The 16,352-nt window shown below is 43.9% G+C and overlaps 1 protein-coding gene across 6 annotated transcripts in view; it reads right to left on the bottom strand.

Moving 5' to 3' along the window:
• Positions 1–322: 322 nt before the first annotated feature.
• IKZF1 (IKAROS family zinc finger 1) overlaps positions 323–16,352 on the bottom strand; it is a 75,198-nt gene continuing 59,168 nt past the window's right edge. For 4 of the 6 annotated variants that reach the window (XM_081168553.1, XM_081168554.1, XM_081168552.1 and 1 more), the window contains 4 exons: positions 13,773–13,940; positions 12,296–12,421; positions 5,637–5,771; positions 323–1,459 (listed from right to left, as the gene is read on the bottom strand). In XM_081168553.1, coding sequence (XP_081024679.1) covers positions 753–1,459; positions 5,637–5,771; positions 12,296–12,421; positions 13,773–13,940 — 1,136 coding nt within the window. In that variant the 3' untranslated portion in view covers positions 323–752. The remainder of the gene's footprint in view (positions 1,460–5,636; positions 5,772–12,295; positions 12,422–13,772; positions 13,941–16,352) is intronic. The other 2 variants (XM_081168555.1, XM_081168557.1) reach the window with 1 other exon arrangement.

The following is a 16,352-nucleotide window of genomic DNA, read 5'->3' as shown; positions in this document are numbered from 1 at the left end:
TGTCAAGCCTCTGCTTAAAGACCTCCAAAGTAGGAGACTCCACCACACTCCTTGGCAGCAAATTCCACTGTCGAACAGCTCTTACTGTCAAGAAGTTCTTCCTAATGTTTAGGTGGAATCTTCTTTCTTGTAGTTTGGATCCATTGCTCCGTGTCCGCTTCTCTGGAGCAGCAGAAAACAACCTTTCTCCCTCCTCTATGTGACATCCTTTTATATATTTGAACATGGCTATCATATCACCCCTTAACCTCCTCTTCTCCAGGCTAAACATGCCCAGCTCCCTTAGCCGTTCCTCATAAGGCATCGTTTCCATCGTTTAAGAGCTTTTAAAACCTACTCTAAATGTGGATTATTGCTGTTGGTTAGTGAATGTACCAAATCATTATAGGAAATCGTAATTTATGTATGGTGTAAGAAGTGTATTTTCAGAGTGTCATCACAGAAAAAGATAACATTAATTTTGTTTTTCTAGTTTCCAACCAAAACTGTGCACACTCATACCCAAATAAAGGCCTTGGATGAAAGAAAAGAGCGGGGGGGGGGGGGGGAGGTGCTAGCAAGAATGGGTTTCTTCTACCTAGCTACAAAAACTCCTACTTTACTATATTTGGGTGACTTATATTTGTAATAAAAACATCAATATTAAGAGTAGAAAACTGAATTGTGCATGCATGCTATGAGAAGAGTTCATTTCCAGGGACCCGACCTTGCTGCTTTTCACGGAGCTCCAGACAATTTCTATACAAGTAGTTTTAACTCATGTGGTAGCGGTGTTCTCCTCGGGTGATGTGGGAGGAGAACTCGTACCTGTCCTGGCTGTGGTAGCCACACATGTTACACTCAAAAGGATCGCGGAAGCCATGGCAGCCCATATGAATGGTGTACATTACATGATCCAAGAACAGAACCCGACAATGTTCACATCTGTAAACTTTCACTTGCTCTCCATTGCCATTTATTACTTTGAAGGCATCTTGGGAGCTGTCACTGTTTGCCCTTAGGAGGTCATATGGCCGGTGTTCTTCCTTTATCGAGAGGCCGTTCCGTGCATGGGGTGCTATGTGATTTGTTAGGTAAATTAAGCCGCTGCGTTCTTCGTTATTGCTTTCTGTATCAGTGGAGTCTTGACTGTTGATGGGTGAAGGGTCCCTTTCTGAAGAAATGGATTTCGCTTTAGAAAGTAGTAGCAAGTTTTCCACCGCGCTGTCCTGAGCGGCGTGATTGGATCGGGCCAGGTTGGTCTCCCCAAGGGACTTATGAAGCTGATACATGGGGCTGATGACAGGCACCACTTCGGAGCCTCCTGGGGGGGTCTGCACCAGCGGGCGCAGGGACTCTGCCCCCAGGTAGCTGATGGCATTGTTAATAGCCTGGTCTATGACATGGGTCTGCATCATATCATTCTCCTTCTCAAAATTGGTGGCTGCATCATAAGGAACATCAGGTGCACATTTCTCACCTGCAATCCAAAATAGTCATAAATTAGGCTTGGGATTGAAATGCCTTTGAAACATCTCCATTACTCAATCAGACCTGAGAGTGGCATTGCAGAATGCAAGACAAATCAACACAGAGAGATATCACAGCTCTCAGGCCCTGCTGCTGCTATCTTTTTGCTATTATGAGAAAATATGCAGAGATGTAAATATTTTGTAATGGAAATTGGTATGTGGTATGCACTTCAACAATGTAATTGCCATATGCTTTTAACTGTATTTATCCTGTTTCATGATTGGAAGCCATTGTTTGAAGATCACTGTTGGTCAAAAAAGTAGTCTAGATATTTAAAGATAAACACTATATTGATTATTCCTAGATTTAATGGCATGAAACTGTTGCCTTAAATGAACTAAGTCGCCATTTTTATCATTTAAGTAGCAATTTTTAAAATTCCAGATTCAGAATCCCCTACATCAGATATTCAATAACAACTTTATGAGCTGTATCCAGTTCTTTAGACTGGCATTTGAAATTAATTGCAGAAACTGATACATGAGATGGACTCCAGTGTCTGATCTCAAAATCTAGATTAAAAAATTTGAATCTTTTTTCTTAAAAAAAGAATGATCATATTTCATTTCAGGCTTGCAATTCATTTTGCTTATGCAATCCCTACTAAGGATGCTGGAGACTTCCATCAAAAATGGAAACACGACTGGAAATTCCCGCAATCTGCCTGTTTGTCGGAGGCCATGAACAGAAATCATGCAATCGAATATGAGTGATAAGTCACTATTATTGTTTAAGGTTACACATTATTTCTTTCTTTCTGCATTGACATTACATTACATTACTTTTTGCATTGTTTTTGATGTTTCCATTACACTGAAATTAATTATGTCATTAATTACATATGTTTCAGCCATTGCAGATAGTGAGACAAATAATGTAAGCTTTAGTGGAAGTTGAACCGTAGCAGAATAGAAACAGCCCTGATTGTGAGGGACCCATGATGAACCCAGGAAGGGATGGAAATTGCTGCCTCTTTACATTCCTGATCAGCACAGATACACATTTCAAAAGGATCTTGGTAATTCTATGTCAAATCTTCCTTCTGTTTTTGGAATTCCTTTTACTTGTTAGTGTTTCCTATCAGAAAGGGTGAACTTTGTGGGTCATCAGCTGGGCTTGGCAAGACACCCCCCCCCCGGCAGCAGCTGCCCCTTTGTAAACACAGCCTGCTGATGAGAAATGTTTCACCCAGTTCTCCTCCCCATAGAAATTAGCAGGCTGCCCAGTCTTTGCTGGGACAGAATGAAGGCAGAAAAGAAAAGGAGACCCCTGTAATTGTCCTGCACTCAGCCTGAGATCTCTCTTTCCCACACAATACAGGCTCGGCAGGGCAAGGGGAGCAGGCCAGGGAGCAGGGACTCAATATGAGGGCTAAGCTACAAGTTGCATGCAGACTCCTTTGGGAAAGGGCTGTTTTCATTGTGCAAGACGCATGCAGGGAACGTTCTCTCCTCCACCACTTTTCTGCTGCAACTCCCCACTTCCTCTCAGAGAGGTTCCAGATGCACACTTGTGGAGGCAAAAACATCTGGTAAGGAAAGCCAGCTGGAGGGAGAAGAGAGGTGATGGCAAGGGGAAAGTCTAAATGCCCTTCCTCTTCCACTGCTGAAAGTCACCCTCCCCCCAAACTGCTTTCCCTTAGAAGGAGCAGGCAGGCCTGGACGGGTCTGCATATTTACCTCTATGGCACAAATGGCACGGGGGGGGGGGGAGAAGAGGGAGAGGTCATTTATCCTGGGACAATGGCAGGGAGGAAAGGGTTAAATTTAGGGGGTGAGATTTCAGACTTGAATCTATGCATCCCCTTTTCTAAAAATTAAGCACAGACTACACTAAACTGTGGTGACACATAAAAATCATGCAAAAGAGAACAAAGAAATAAAATCATCCAAAGGGCAAGTTAGATTCCGCTTTGTGAAGAAAGCAAAGCTGAGGCTGGGCGGGGGGGGGGGGGGAGAGATTTGGGCTCCCTTGGTGCTCTGCTGACATGAGCCCTATCTTCTGAAGTTGAGCCTGTGCCTCTCTAAATTTGTACTGTCATTATGGTATCTTCTTTCACCACACTCTGAATAACTGACAGGAAATGCTGTTCTTCTAATCTGGCAGCTCTTCTTATCACGAGGGTAAGGAAGTGAGAGTCTGCCCTCATCCCAAAGCGGGACACCACCTTCACAAAAAATGTTCTCGTCAAATCTCCTTAGTTCGTTCATGGGATAGACGTGTACTTTGACTATGGAGCCTCCCTCTTCCCTGCCAATCAATTCTGGGGGAAAGCAAGGGGAAAATATGTCAGGGACATTTCTGCATCTGCCATTGAAAGGTAAAGGGACCCCTGACCATTAGTTCCAACTAATGGGGGTTGCGGCACTCATCTCGCTTATTGGCTGAGGGAGCCGGCGTACAGCTTCCGGGTCATGTGGCCAGCATGACTAAGCCGCTTCTGGCGGACCAGAGCAGCGCATGGAAACGCCGTTTACCTTCCCACCAGAGCGGTACCTATTTATCTACTTGCACTTTGACGTGCTTTCGAACTGCTCGGTTGGCAGGAGCAGGGACCGAGCAACGGGAGCTCACTCTGTAGCAGGGATTCGAACCACCGACCTTCCAATCAGCAAGTCCTAGGCTCTGTGGTTTAACCCACAGCGCCACCCGCATCCCCATTAGGAAAGTCTATTAGGACATTATTTAATCAGCCATTTGTTGAGAACACCCAGGAGGCTCTGCAAGAGAAGCACAACTGCAGAAGCCCACAGGGGAGCAGCAAAGGCTAGAGCTGTTTTAGCAGTGATGCCCCACACCTGGAACGCCATGTCTCAGGTGGGCGCAAGAGCCAGCCCCCCTCTGTTGTGGCGCCTGTGGAACTCCCTTCCCCTAGAGGCACAGGTGCTGGGAACTCAGGTGGGTTGCCACTGCCAAGCAAACACATTTTTATTCTCATGGGCATTTGGAGTAAATTGGTGATACTGCTTACTAAGCTTTATATTTTCTTATGATGCTGTATTTTATTGATTGGTTTCTTAATTCTTGCTTTATATCTTTATAGATATACAGCTGTGGGATCATTATGATGTGATGAAGGGGAGTCTACAAGTTTGGTAAAGAAATAAAAGTAAAATAGGGAGGTTTAACTGGCCACTTCACTCTCCTCTATAGGAAGGTTTTCTACCTTATGTAAAAATTCTTGGAGTAGGAAATCATGCTCTACAACTCTGATTTTTGTGTGGTTTTAAGATTTCTGCTGTGCATCTGGATTTATTTTGAATGCTTCAATTTGTATTGATGGAATTTTATTTATTGTTGCATTGTGTTTCGTGCTTTGTTAAGTTACTCTGAATGCACTGATGGGAAGAGGTATATAATAATTTTAGTGAAAACTAGGCAGGATAAGATGATTTATCCCACCTCTTTTGTGCACCACATGCAATTAATGCACCTTCTCCATAGAGGACCTGGCAATTCTGTTCCCAATAGATGTTTTGAAAGTAAACACAATTGCGTTAGTGAACTTAATATGTATCTCTCTCTCTCTCTCTCTCTCTCTGTGTGTGTGTGTGTGTGTGTGTGTTGTGTACACACACACACAAACACACCAGAGAATGTGATAATGTAGGAGAAGCACTAGACCAGTAAAGTGCCCTAGAGAAGGAGAAGCAGAAATGGGTAAAATCTCTGACAGGGAAGGGCACTCGGCAGTCTAGTGAATGATCTTAGAGCCCATGATTCTGTACGGTTGTTGAAACTAAACAGGTGTAGCCCTGATCACTTCCTGGACAAGAGACCACTGGAAGCCCCAGGTAAGCCACTGGAAACTTTCAAAAGACAAAAATGGGCTTAAAAAAAATAAAGATGTGGTAGGAGGAATTGTTTCTGTCTTTTCAGATACATATCTGAAATCTTATATGTGCTTTATCATGTTGCGACAAACAAAACACTGCAAATGTTTCCGAGATTGAAAGTGCTACTTAAATGACTGATCCAAAATTTCCACAAATTACTGACTGGAGCTAGGAGTAGCTTGGAACTGAATCTCTTAATTAATTACTTTGTTCTTCCTGTTGCAATAAAGAAAAACAAAATTGAAAAATCCAACCATGTAAAGGAGGCAGCAAACATTTAACTCTTACCAACAAATTTCTGAGGCATAGAACTCTTACGTTTGGCGACGTTACTTGCTAGTCTGTCCAACATAAGGGATCGCTCTGATCCCATCTTGCACAGGTCTTCAGCCATTTCGCTCTGGCTGGTTTCCTCTTTCATGACTGCAAAAATTAAAAGAAACAATTTATCCTAAACACACAGCCATGGAAAGTTCCAACTTTGCTGAGACACAGTCTACAGGCAGGCACAGGGGGAGAAGGTGCCCAAAAAGAAGCGGTTTGGGATATCCAAGGCTAGTTTCTCAAAGCAGATGGCATAGTCTGAATGAATTGTTTTAGCACTGCGAAACCATTTTTAAATTCCAAAAGTAGTAACAGTTTTTCACCACAGCTTTGTATAATGGCATTATGATATGGGCAGTTTTATTTTCAGTCTGTTTCCTAGTAATTCCTAACATGGAATTAACCTTTCTAACAATTGCCACTAACTCTTAAGTCAGAGCTTTCCAAAATGTGTGTTGTGACACGTTAGAAAAACAGTGTGCAGGTGTGTCATGCGAACACTCTTATAAGGGGTTAGTTTAACCTCTGGTTTGCTGGTAAAATTGAATTACTGTGTCATGAAATGATGCATGTCTAAAAAGTGTGTCACCAACATGAGAACTTTGGAAAGCTCTGTCTAAAGCACACAATGAAAACTGAATCATCTCGATCTATATTCTTGTGGACTCTCACTCCCAACCCCGCCCCCAAAAGGCAAAAATTTACCCTTGCAGAAGCCATGCTGGCTCTGTTTCAGCAAGGTCTGCTCTTCTGTATGTTTGGCAGTTGCATCTTTATCAATGCTAGAGAAACAACTAGTCTTCCCAGAGCAGATGCTAAACTAGCTGACCTGTAGTTTCCCAGATCCTCTTTTTCAAACTGGTGCTACGTTGGCCATTTCCCACTCCTCAGATAGGCTGACCAAGTGACATGGTACTTTTGTTAGATGAGCAATTTGACATTTGAGTCCTTTCAGAACTCTTGCATGGGTGTCACTCAGTCTCTGATTTGCTAGGTTTAAACTTGTCAACAAGGCAGAGAACTTTGTTTTCCTCCACTATTTGTCTCTTCCTCTTCACAAGGAAGTTAATTCAGGCACAGGGGTCTGCCCTGCATCTTCTACGGTGAAGACGGATGCAGACAATTCCTTGACCACCTTCTCTGCAATCCCCCCTTCAAGTGGAGCCCATAATTCTTGTACAGGCCTGGCTTGTCCCCAGATATTCCCCAGTGCCTAACAAATCCAGACCCCTCCTTCTGACACTACCATCTGATCCGCGTATCAAGATCACAGAGCTGTGTTCTGTGCATGGAACCAGTTATATTTCAGAGAAGGCTCCCCTGAAGGTCCTGGATGCCAAACGCTGACCTAACAAACCACCTTTTGCTTTCAGGACTGGATGAATACATTTCCTTCCCATCACATTGACGTCAAGAGGAAGCATAACTACTCCCTAGCACAGTCTTATCAGGCTCTCCACATGACACCTGAAACCTTTGCACTAGGCAGCAAATCTCCACAAACCCCTCATGATGGAACTACTAGGTTTGGGTCAGAAATTCAATTCAGCTCTCATGAAAGACAAACCTACCTGACCTGCATTTTTCAAATCCATACACAAACCAAAACAGAGCCATCCTACAGAATTTGCACTTCTCATAATTTTACAATGTTGTTCTCCAGCCAAGGTGTACAAAAATGCTAGGGAGGTTACGCATCAAATACATATATTGGTGAAAACATTTTTTAAAAAAATGTATTAGGGGAAATACTAGGGAAAACTACATTAAAAAAAATTCTATTGTGAGAAATTTCAAGAAATAATAATTGCAAACTGATGTGGAACTATGGAGTGCTGAACTGAAGATAGGAAAAATGAGAAACCAAAATGGCAGGTTGCCCATCCCTATGCATCCCCTCCTACCAGGAGCCCCTCATTCCCTGGAGCATCCCCCGTGTGAGAGGATGACTGCTCTTTGAAAGCAACGGTCATGGATGCTTTAGCTGAGACTCCTGCACTGCCTGGGGCTGCACTGGACGAGCCTTGGGGTCCCTTCCAACCCTCACCCTCGGAATAGGATCCAGCTGCCACACCTGTGAAGGCCTCCTCTGTCTCTCAGCTTTTCCTGGCCAGCTCCCGTGGACTAATGGGATCGAAATAATTCCCTGAGGGCTGGGAGCACCTTCTACCCAGCAACCGATGATTCCAGCAGAGCAGGCAATCACACGTGTGCTGTTCTGTGAAATCGGCTGGATGGCCCCCACCCCCCTGCTGGATTACTACTTGCATGTCTGTTTTTGTTGGTTGTTTAGTTAGTTAACTTTGGAAGTTGGGATCTGTTAGGTCACAAAGGGGGTGGGGCTGCCCTGACTTGCTCACCCTGTTGCTGAAGAGTTGGGTATGTTTAGTCTGGAGAAGCAAAGACTGAGGGAGGTGATATTATGACCACCCTCAAATATCCAAAGGGCTGTCACATGCAAGATGGCGCATGCTAGTCTTCTGCTGCTCCAGAGGGGACCACCTGAGTCAATGGCTTCAAATGTCAAGGAAGGAGATTCTGACTAAAGATCAGGAAGAGCTTTCTGGCTGTGAGAGCCGTTGGGACGGATTCCTCAGGAGGTGGCGGGCTCTCCTTCGCTGGAGGCTTTTAAGCTGAGGTTGGGTGGCCATCTGTCAGGGATGCTTTAGCTGCGATTCCTTTGGACTACCTTCCAATTCTATGGCTCTGTAACGAAGTGGGGCTGAACTCCTGGGCTCAACCAATTCTAAAGAGTAAGAATGTTAAAGGGGGATGGATTTGAGTTTGTTTAGTCCCCTGGGAGTGGAGATTTTTGTCAGGATAGATTCCAGTGAAGATTAACTTCCTGAGATGTTTTCTTCTAAAACTGAAACTAGCTTTCAGTGGGTTTTACAAGCTGACTTGGAGTGAGGCCTCGTGTTTGACTTTAGCTTGTATGTCACACTTATAAAAGCTTCCTGAAATTTAAGGCTCATCCTCTTCAAAGCAGCAAAAGTTTATTAGTAAGAAAGATACTTTATTTTAAGCTACTCTGTGAACCCAGAGATTAGTCAAGCAAGGCTGTCGTTTTCACCACCTGCAGTTGGCGGTTGTGATATGACAAGGGATGGTGGAGAACTTTGCAATAGTCAAATGTGAGCTCTGCAGCTGGCTGCCTGGTTGCCAATGTGGTGAGCAAGTGGTGAGCACTAGTGATCTTCAATTTTACACACACACACACACACACACACACTTAATGACAGTATTTTCGAACCTGGGAAATATTTAATAATGTTTTGGATACTAATGCTATTGTCACAGGCTGGTTGGATGCAGAGGAGTGTTGGGAAGCCCCATCCAGGGAAGCCCTAAGGCAACCCCCTGGGGAAGAAGGCTCTGGGGGTTGGTGGTGGGACGACAATGAGAGGTCAGAGGGAGCAGATTGGGAGGAGGAGGAGGTGTCGGAAGCTGAAGAGGAAACAGGGCTTAGTGAGCAGGCAGAGTCTGGGGCAGAGAGCAGTTCAGACCCAGAGGCAGAAGCAGAAGGGGGTTAAGAGGCCAAGAGGAGGCAGGCTGCTGAAGAATCCAGGGTGTCTCCCCCTCCTGCTGTGAGGGAGGAGTGTTAGTGAGCAGTAGGAAGGGCCATCATTAAAGCAAGACCTACTGGGAAGGGTTGCTGTGACCACTAGGCATGCTCTGTTTTAGTTTCTTTGAATAATTAACTTCACTGGCCCCAGTGTTTTTTTATTGCTGACCTACACCTGACTCTGGTTTCTGACAATTATTTTGTTTTGGAGGTATTCTTCTCAAATGTGTATTCCACTGAATTCTGTTTTGTTGAGGCAGTGATGGTAGCCATTAACATTAATTGCTCTGTTTCTTATCATGTCTCCCTGTCTCTCCATTACAAGACTTCCTATGTGTATGGGAGCATTTAAGGTTGTAGTGCTTGTAGTACTGTTAGCTTTATAAATACGTAAGCAAATACATTTTAAAGGGACTCAGGGTTCTCTGAGCTTCTGAGTCAGTCTCATATATTACAGAGCACACAAGCTTTCTTTAATCTCATCTCTCACAATCTATTCATCATATATTAATATCATGTTTTTCATTTCTCATACAGAAGGAGGAACAATGCAGACCCTTTCCCCATGGAGGAGCACAGAGATCACTGGCTGAGGTTTCATAATGCACAAATGTTTTGCGTTAACTTGAATGTTTAGAATGTGAACCTTTCTAAAATAATTATTGCCAATGCTGCTTATTTTATATTAATAAATAAGTCTAAACAGAGTACTTTTTTTTTTGAAAGAAAATGATTTTTACAAGCTTTGCAAGAAGCATGGGAATGGAGAGTGAAGGCGAGAATTGTACTCCTCCCCCTCCTTGCAGCGCATGTCCTGCTGTGGATCTCCACTCCTTGCAGGGACATCCTTCACAAGGCTGCAGCACCATTGCTGACGGGGCTGAGGCCTTGTCAGCATAGAACACCTGTGCTCAGAGAGCGGCTCTGGTTGCCCATTTGCTACAGGGCAAGGTCAAGATGTTACTATTAGTATATAAAGCCATTGTATACTATTAGTGTATTAAGTATATAAAGCCCTTAACAACTTGGGAGCGTTTTACCTGTGAGATGGCCTTACTCTGCGTGTGCCCTCTTGCGCAGTTTGATCAGCTAAAGGTGCCACGTAATGCCCATTCTGCCTTGGTAAGAACTTGATCATTCAGAGTGGCAGCACCTGCACTTGGGAACTCCCTGCCTATTGAGATCAAGCAGGTCTTTCACTGTACTCTTTTTGACGCCTGCTAAAAACAACCCTGTTTAGGCAAGCCTGCCCAGATGCTGAGAAAGGTGAGGCTTGGCTAAACAGGGTTGTTGTTTTTTAGCAGGCGATGATATTTTGTTTTGTTTCCCAAAACATCCAATGGCATCCAGTAACAGTAGCAGGACTGTAAATAGAGCAGGGAGAGGGGGGAAGAGTTGGAACAGAACAATGTCATTATGTAAGGCTGAAACCTAAACTATTCCTCCTCAAAACTCTGTGGGAAACTCACAATGAATCTCGAGCATCTAACACATCTATATGCCTATCCCTGAAATCCATAATTTACCAGAGACAGGAAATATACCCCTAGCAAGCAGGCAGATTATGGGGCTGGTTTCCCCTGAGTTCTGCACAGCAGACAAGCTGGAAGGTGTGCAGAGGAGGGTGACAAAGACGATCCAGGGTCTGGAAACCAAGCCGGATGAGGAAAGGTTGAGGGAGCTGGGAATGTTCAGCCTGGGAAAGAGGAGACTGAGAGGAGATACCTCAAGGGATGTCACACAGACGTTGGATGGTCATCTGCTGGATGCTTTAGTTGCAATTCCTGCATTGCAGGGAGACTAGTAGTTGACCCTCAGGATCTCTTCAATCCTGTGATTCTATGATTTCCTGCAAAGAGGTCCTGCTCATTTTCCCCTTACAAGCAGGTCTGTGGGGCAGGTCGGTTGCACTGCCTTACAATGCCACTCCATCCTCAGAAAGACCCCTTGGCAACCTTTCATCCCAAACTCCTTGTTAATAGCACTGCATCTTCACAAGTGTGGTGTGTTTATTCTGCACTACATACCCAAGATGGTTCCTTGTATCAACTACACTTTTTATGGGGGTTTCCATGCTGAAGTACAGTGGTGCCTCGCAAGACGAAAAGAATCCGTTCTGTGATTCTCTTCGTCTAGCGGTTTTTTCGTCTTGCGAAGCAAGCCCATTGACGGATTAGCGGATTAGTGCTATTAGCGGCTTTTAGCGGCTTATCTGCTGATCGGATCAGCTGATAAGCAGCTTAGCGGCTTAGAAAAAGGGGGGGAGGAAAAAAACCAGCAGGAACTCGCAAGACATTGTTGTCTTGCGAAGCAAGCCCATAGGAAATTCGTTTTGCGAAGCACCTCCAAAACGGAAAACTCTTTCGTCTAGCGAGTTTTCCGTCTTGCGAGGCATTCGTCTTGCGGGGCACCACTGTATAGTGCTCTGTCTGTTCATATGGATCATGTATATGAAAGCTGCATTTCTCTACATGTGAGACCTGTGATGTGGATATCCTGTGACCAAGGGCCCCCAGAGAAGTGAAGCAGGCCCTGGCTCTTGCCAACCAAGTGCTGGGGCCCCAATCCACCAACTGCGGCTCAGGAATTCCTGCTGACATCCCTGCTGGTGGGCTCATGGAAGGGGAATGCCTGTGTTCCCACTGGGATATGCAAACAAAAAGGCACAGCAAGAGAAAGGAAGGCAAAGATGGTCTAGGGGCATCGGGGGGGGGGTGGTAAAAGGCAGAGGAGTGCAAAAGCCGAGCAGGAACCCCTTGCCTGAATGGCTAGTCAGAGAGGAGGACAAAGGGGCTTCTCCACCTGGTCCCGTGGGAACTGAAGAGTACTTCCCCACCACACAATAAAGATTGTATCCCAGCATTCTCTGTAACACTGAAAAGCCCCCGGCCGCATGTCTCTGTGCCGCTGCTGCCCTTGGTGACCCTTAATGTACCTGTGCCCCGAGAGAGACTGTTTGGGCGGCTCATGAAGGGGGGCTATGCTGCTTGCAATGCTCCGGCAGTGGCACGGATTACAGTCAAGGCCTTAGTTTTGCCTTTCTGCTAAGTACTCTTACCCGGGTAGAGACCGCCTGAGAGGTTCATGGTTTGCAAATAGTTGTGGCAACGCTCTTTATGTTCTTCCAAAGAGCTGCGCTGTTTGTAGCTGCGACCACAGTATCCACATTTGTGGGGCTTGCCAACTGCAGGGGGAAAACGGAATTTACTATAGAAGCTAAATTAAATAATCCTGATAATAACAGAGTCAAATAACTGCATCAAGCAGATCCAAACATCTAGAATCAGTGACCCACTCTGAAACAAAAACAAGCAACTAATTTTGTATTCTAGGTGCATAATGTCACAAGGAAACTATTTCTACCCAGAAGTAAGTACTATTGAATTCAATGGGGCTTAGTCCCAGATAAGTGGGATAGGATTGCAAGCTTTAATTACCACCTTCTCTTGTAGAAGTTTCCTGTAAGGCTGGAACACTAATAAGAAGGGACCTAAATCTGACAAATTAGAACTTGTTCAAATCCTGATTCAAAGTATGTGTTCAGTACAAATCTACTGGTAAATGCATTTTTGATGTCCTGCTGCACCCAGCTGATTCTTTAAATTGTTTGGAAGCAGTCATTTTGCTTTTCATATACTGAAGATGGGAGGTTTGTGTCGTTTTGTCGCAGAAATATTGTAAATGCCAGTACTCAAACCCACTGTCGGTGAAGTAGGGTAGTAAAGTTGTAGGACACCGTTGCTATTTCCAAACACAGATTCCAGTTTTCCTCCACTTTTGTCTTGAGCCTAACACATTCTTTGGGAAGGTGTATTTGGACAGCCTCATGTTCATAGCAGGAATAGTAGAAGAATTCACTTTAGTGCTTACATTCAGTCAAGTTCGAGTTCTTCATGCAACACATGAGGAAGGGTAGTTTTTCTTCTTCTAAACCTGCCTTTGAAACTCAGCATTTATTTATTTTTGTTTGCCCTGTGCTACTTACATTGTGAGTGCATTGACCGGTGCTTGAATTGCTTCATTCTTATGCATAATTCCGATGAACTGTTGGCCCTAAAATTGCCAGACCTGTGCAATTTGTGATCCACCAAACAGAACACAGCCCACAGCTGTGTATTATGGCCTGCCAAGGACTCAGCAGTTTCCCAGTTCTTAAAGTCCCAAGCAGGCGGCAAGAATGGAAGGACCCTCAACTAGTCCAGCTTACATGGTGGTGGGCTGCAGTTGGCTTAATGGGTCAAGCTGTGCAAGCACACATGGGAGGCAAACTGACAAGCACAGATATCTATCTATCTATCTATCATCTATCTATCTATCATCTATCTATCTATCATCTCTATCTATCTATCTATCTATCTATCTATCTATCTATCTGATATCTGCCTGCCAGCAGGCCTTTGATTTCAAGGCAAGGGCAGAGAAAACATGAAGTGAAAGATCTTTTATCCTGAACCAGTTGCAGATGCACCCCTTGACCTCTGGCCTGGGCAAGCAGCAAGCACATTGTTTCCAGAATTTCTAACGTGGACACCTACCAGAATGGGTCCTCAGGTGGCCCGTAAGAGCATCTCTCCGACGACAAGCATAGTTACACAAGTGGCACTTGAACGGCTTTTCACCAGAGTGTAACTTTATGTGGCGGAGAAGGTTTCCTTTCTGAGTAAAGGATGCCCCGCACTGATTACAATGGAAGGGGCGTTCGCCTACAGGGAGAATGAGAGGGGAAAATATGTGAGAACAAAACTCTTACATTGTTACAAGAGGAAGATTTCAGCGAGAAAGTTGTTTTCCAACTGGTGCTCTATGACTTCCACCGGCTGCAGGTTTGATATAACATGAGCCTTTCAGACTAAACCTGCCAGTTCCTTAACGCTTCACTGGCTGGGTCAATTTGATCTGAAAATCTAATTTTTTTTTTCTAAATCAGAATGGCACATCACAATGCAAATTCAAACTCATTTAAATAAAGTGACTGCAACATTTTGTGTTGAAGAGCCACTCTTCCTGATCAGCAGTTTTGGAATAAACCAATATCCAATTTTGCATGTTGTGGCATTTGGTGGGGTTTTTTAATGTGGCTTTTTTCAAAGGGTCTTTAAAATATGCCACTGAAGCAGCAAAATAAAAAGGAAACTCATTAAAAATGCATTTCAGGATCACAAGTTCATTTCAGCGTTACATTCTTATATTTAAATGAAAGGCACTTCATTATAACAGTTATAATAACTTCTTTTCATTTACATTTTCCCTGTATTTTCCCTTTCAATTTCTTCTCCATTACCTGGCTGTCCCTAAGCAGCCAAATCAGGAAAGAGACAGAGAAAAGCATTGGGGGGGGGGGGAGAAAAGAGAAGTTAAGACATAGCAAAGGAAGCTGCGCCTTCCATTCAGAAGTCCTGACCCTCCTTGGAGGCCGGATCCTGACAACTCAGGTTTTCTGCTAACGTGTCTTTGTGTTTCTTCTGTTTTAGAAAAGTAGTCCAGCGCAACTGGGGCAAATTAGCACACATTATCCAGTTTGATTGGGGATACTACGATTTATAAATGCGATTGTTTTATTGCAAGATTGCCTTTTGAGGAAGGTAGGCTCTTTGGGTTACTTCAATGAGTTCCACAAGCACTGCTAGTCAACTAAATATTTTTAAGTTGATTAAGCATTTGCCTTTTAAATAGTTTAATTAGATTTCAATAAATGTACATTTTACCAGGAACTCAATATTTGTTAAAATACCGATGCAAGCCAGGAAACACTGACAATAAACTAAAGTTACCAAGCATTTTGGGAAGGAAAGACCATCTTTATTATCATTTTTTCTTTCCATATTACAGTAACACACCAAAACAAAAAACAAAAAATCCCCAAAACAAAAAAGTGTACCCTTACCTCTCAGTATAGGCCAATTAATTTTTGACCTCTGTGATTAATCATTTTTATTGGTTAATTAGTCAACTAAAGTTTTAATTAATTTTAACACTAGTTACATTTACAACACTTATTTCTTTATTTCAGGAATTTAAAAACCACACTACACTCAGACAGCACCTAAGCAGTGTACAGAAATAGAATGTAAAACATAATACATATCATAAAACAGCATGAAAACGAAAACTAGCAATAAAACAGACTAATTTTGGAATAGTTTGGGGAATAGTTTTTAACAAACATCTAAAACATAATGAGGTTTGACACCAGCTTCATCTCTAAGAATTCCAGAGACCTGGGACCACAACTCTAAAAGCATGTGCTGGAGTCCCCAGCATTGTTTTGCGACAGGGTCATGTGACACCATCAAGTTCTCCATCTACAGATCTAAGTTGACAGGGTGGGTGTCATAGGAGAGAGAGCTTCTCAGACAAGCTGGTAGAACTTTATACACCAGAAGTAAAACCTTGAATTGGTAGCCAGTGCAATGCATTCAACATAAATGTCATGTGTGTGTGTGTATATATATATATATATATATATATATATATATATATATATACACATACACACACATATATGTGTGTAAATATATGTTGCTCCAGAGAGCAACTGTGCAGCAGATTTTTACACTAACTGTAGCTTCCGGAACAATACAAAGGCAGCCCCATATAAAACACATTACAGTAATCAAGCCTTGATGTTGCCAATGTGAGGACGGCTGTTGTCAAGCTATCCCTGCCCAGGAATGGTGGGAGCTAGCAAAGCTGGTAAAAGGCACTCACAGACGTGGAATAGGACAACATGAGGTCCAGGAGTACCCTCACGCTACACAGCTGCTCTTGCAGAGGGAGGGCATCCCCATCCAGAACAGACAACTGGTTAATTTCCTGGCCCCTGGGACCACTCACCCACAAGGATTCCATCTGGCTGGGATTCCCTTTCCGTTTATTGCCTCTCACCCATTCCAAGCCTTGGACAGCAGCACAAACACCTCCAAAACAGCCACCCACACCCCAGTGGCAGACTCCCACAGTCAGAGAGAACACCCACCCATCACATAACCTCCCACCTAGCTTGTTCGCCCCTAACTTAAGCTCTCACCAGAGAATAGGTTGGAGGTCACACAACCCCTCCCTGCAGAACTCCTCCCTCTCAGCAAGGAGTGCCCATCCATCACATGCCACCAAAA

This window comes from Podarcis bocagei (genome assembly GCF_964188305.1).
Source record: "Podarcis bocagei genome assembly, chromosome: 13".
NCBI classification, from domain to species: Eukaryota; Metazoa; Chordata; class Lepidosauria; order Squamata; family Lacertidae; genus Podarcis; species Podarcis bocagei.
The sequence above is the reverse complement of the archived record's forward strand: the minus strand, read 5'-3'. Positions and strand labels throughout refer to the sequence as shown.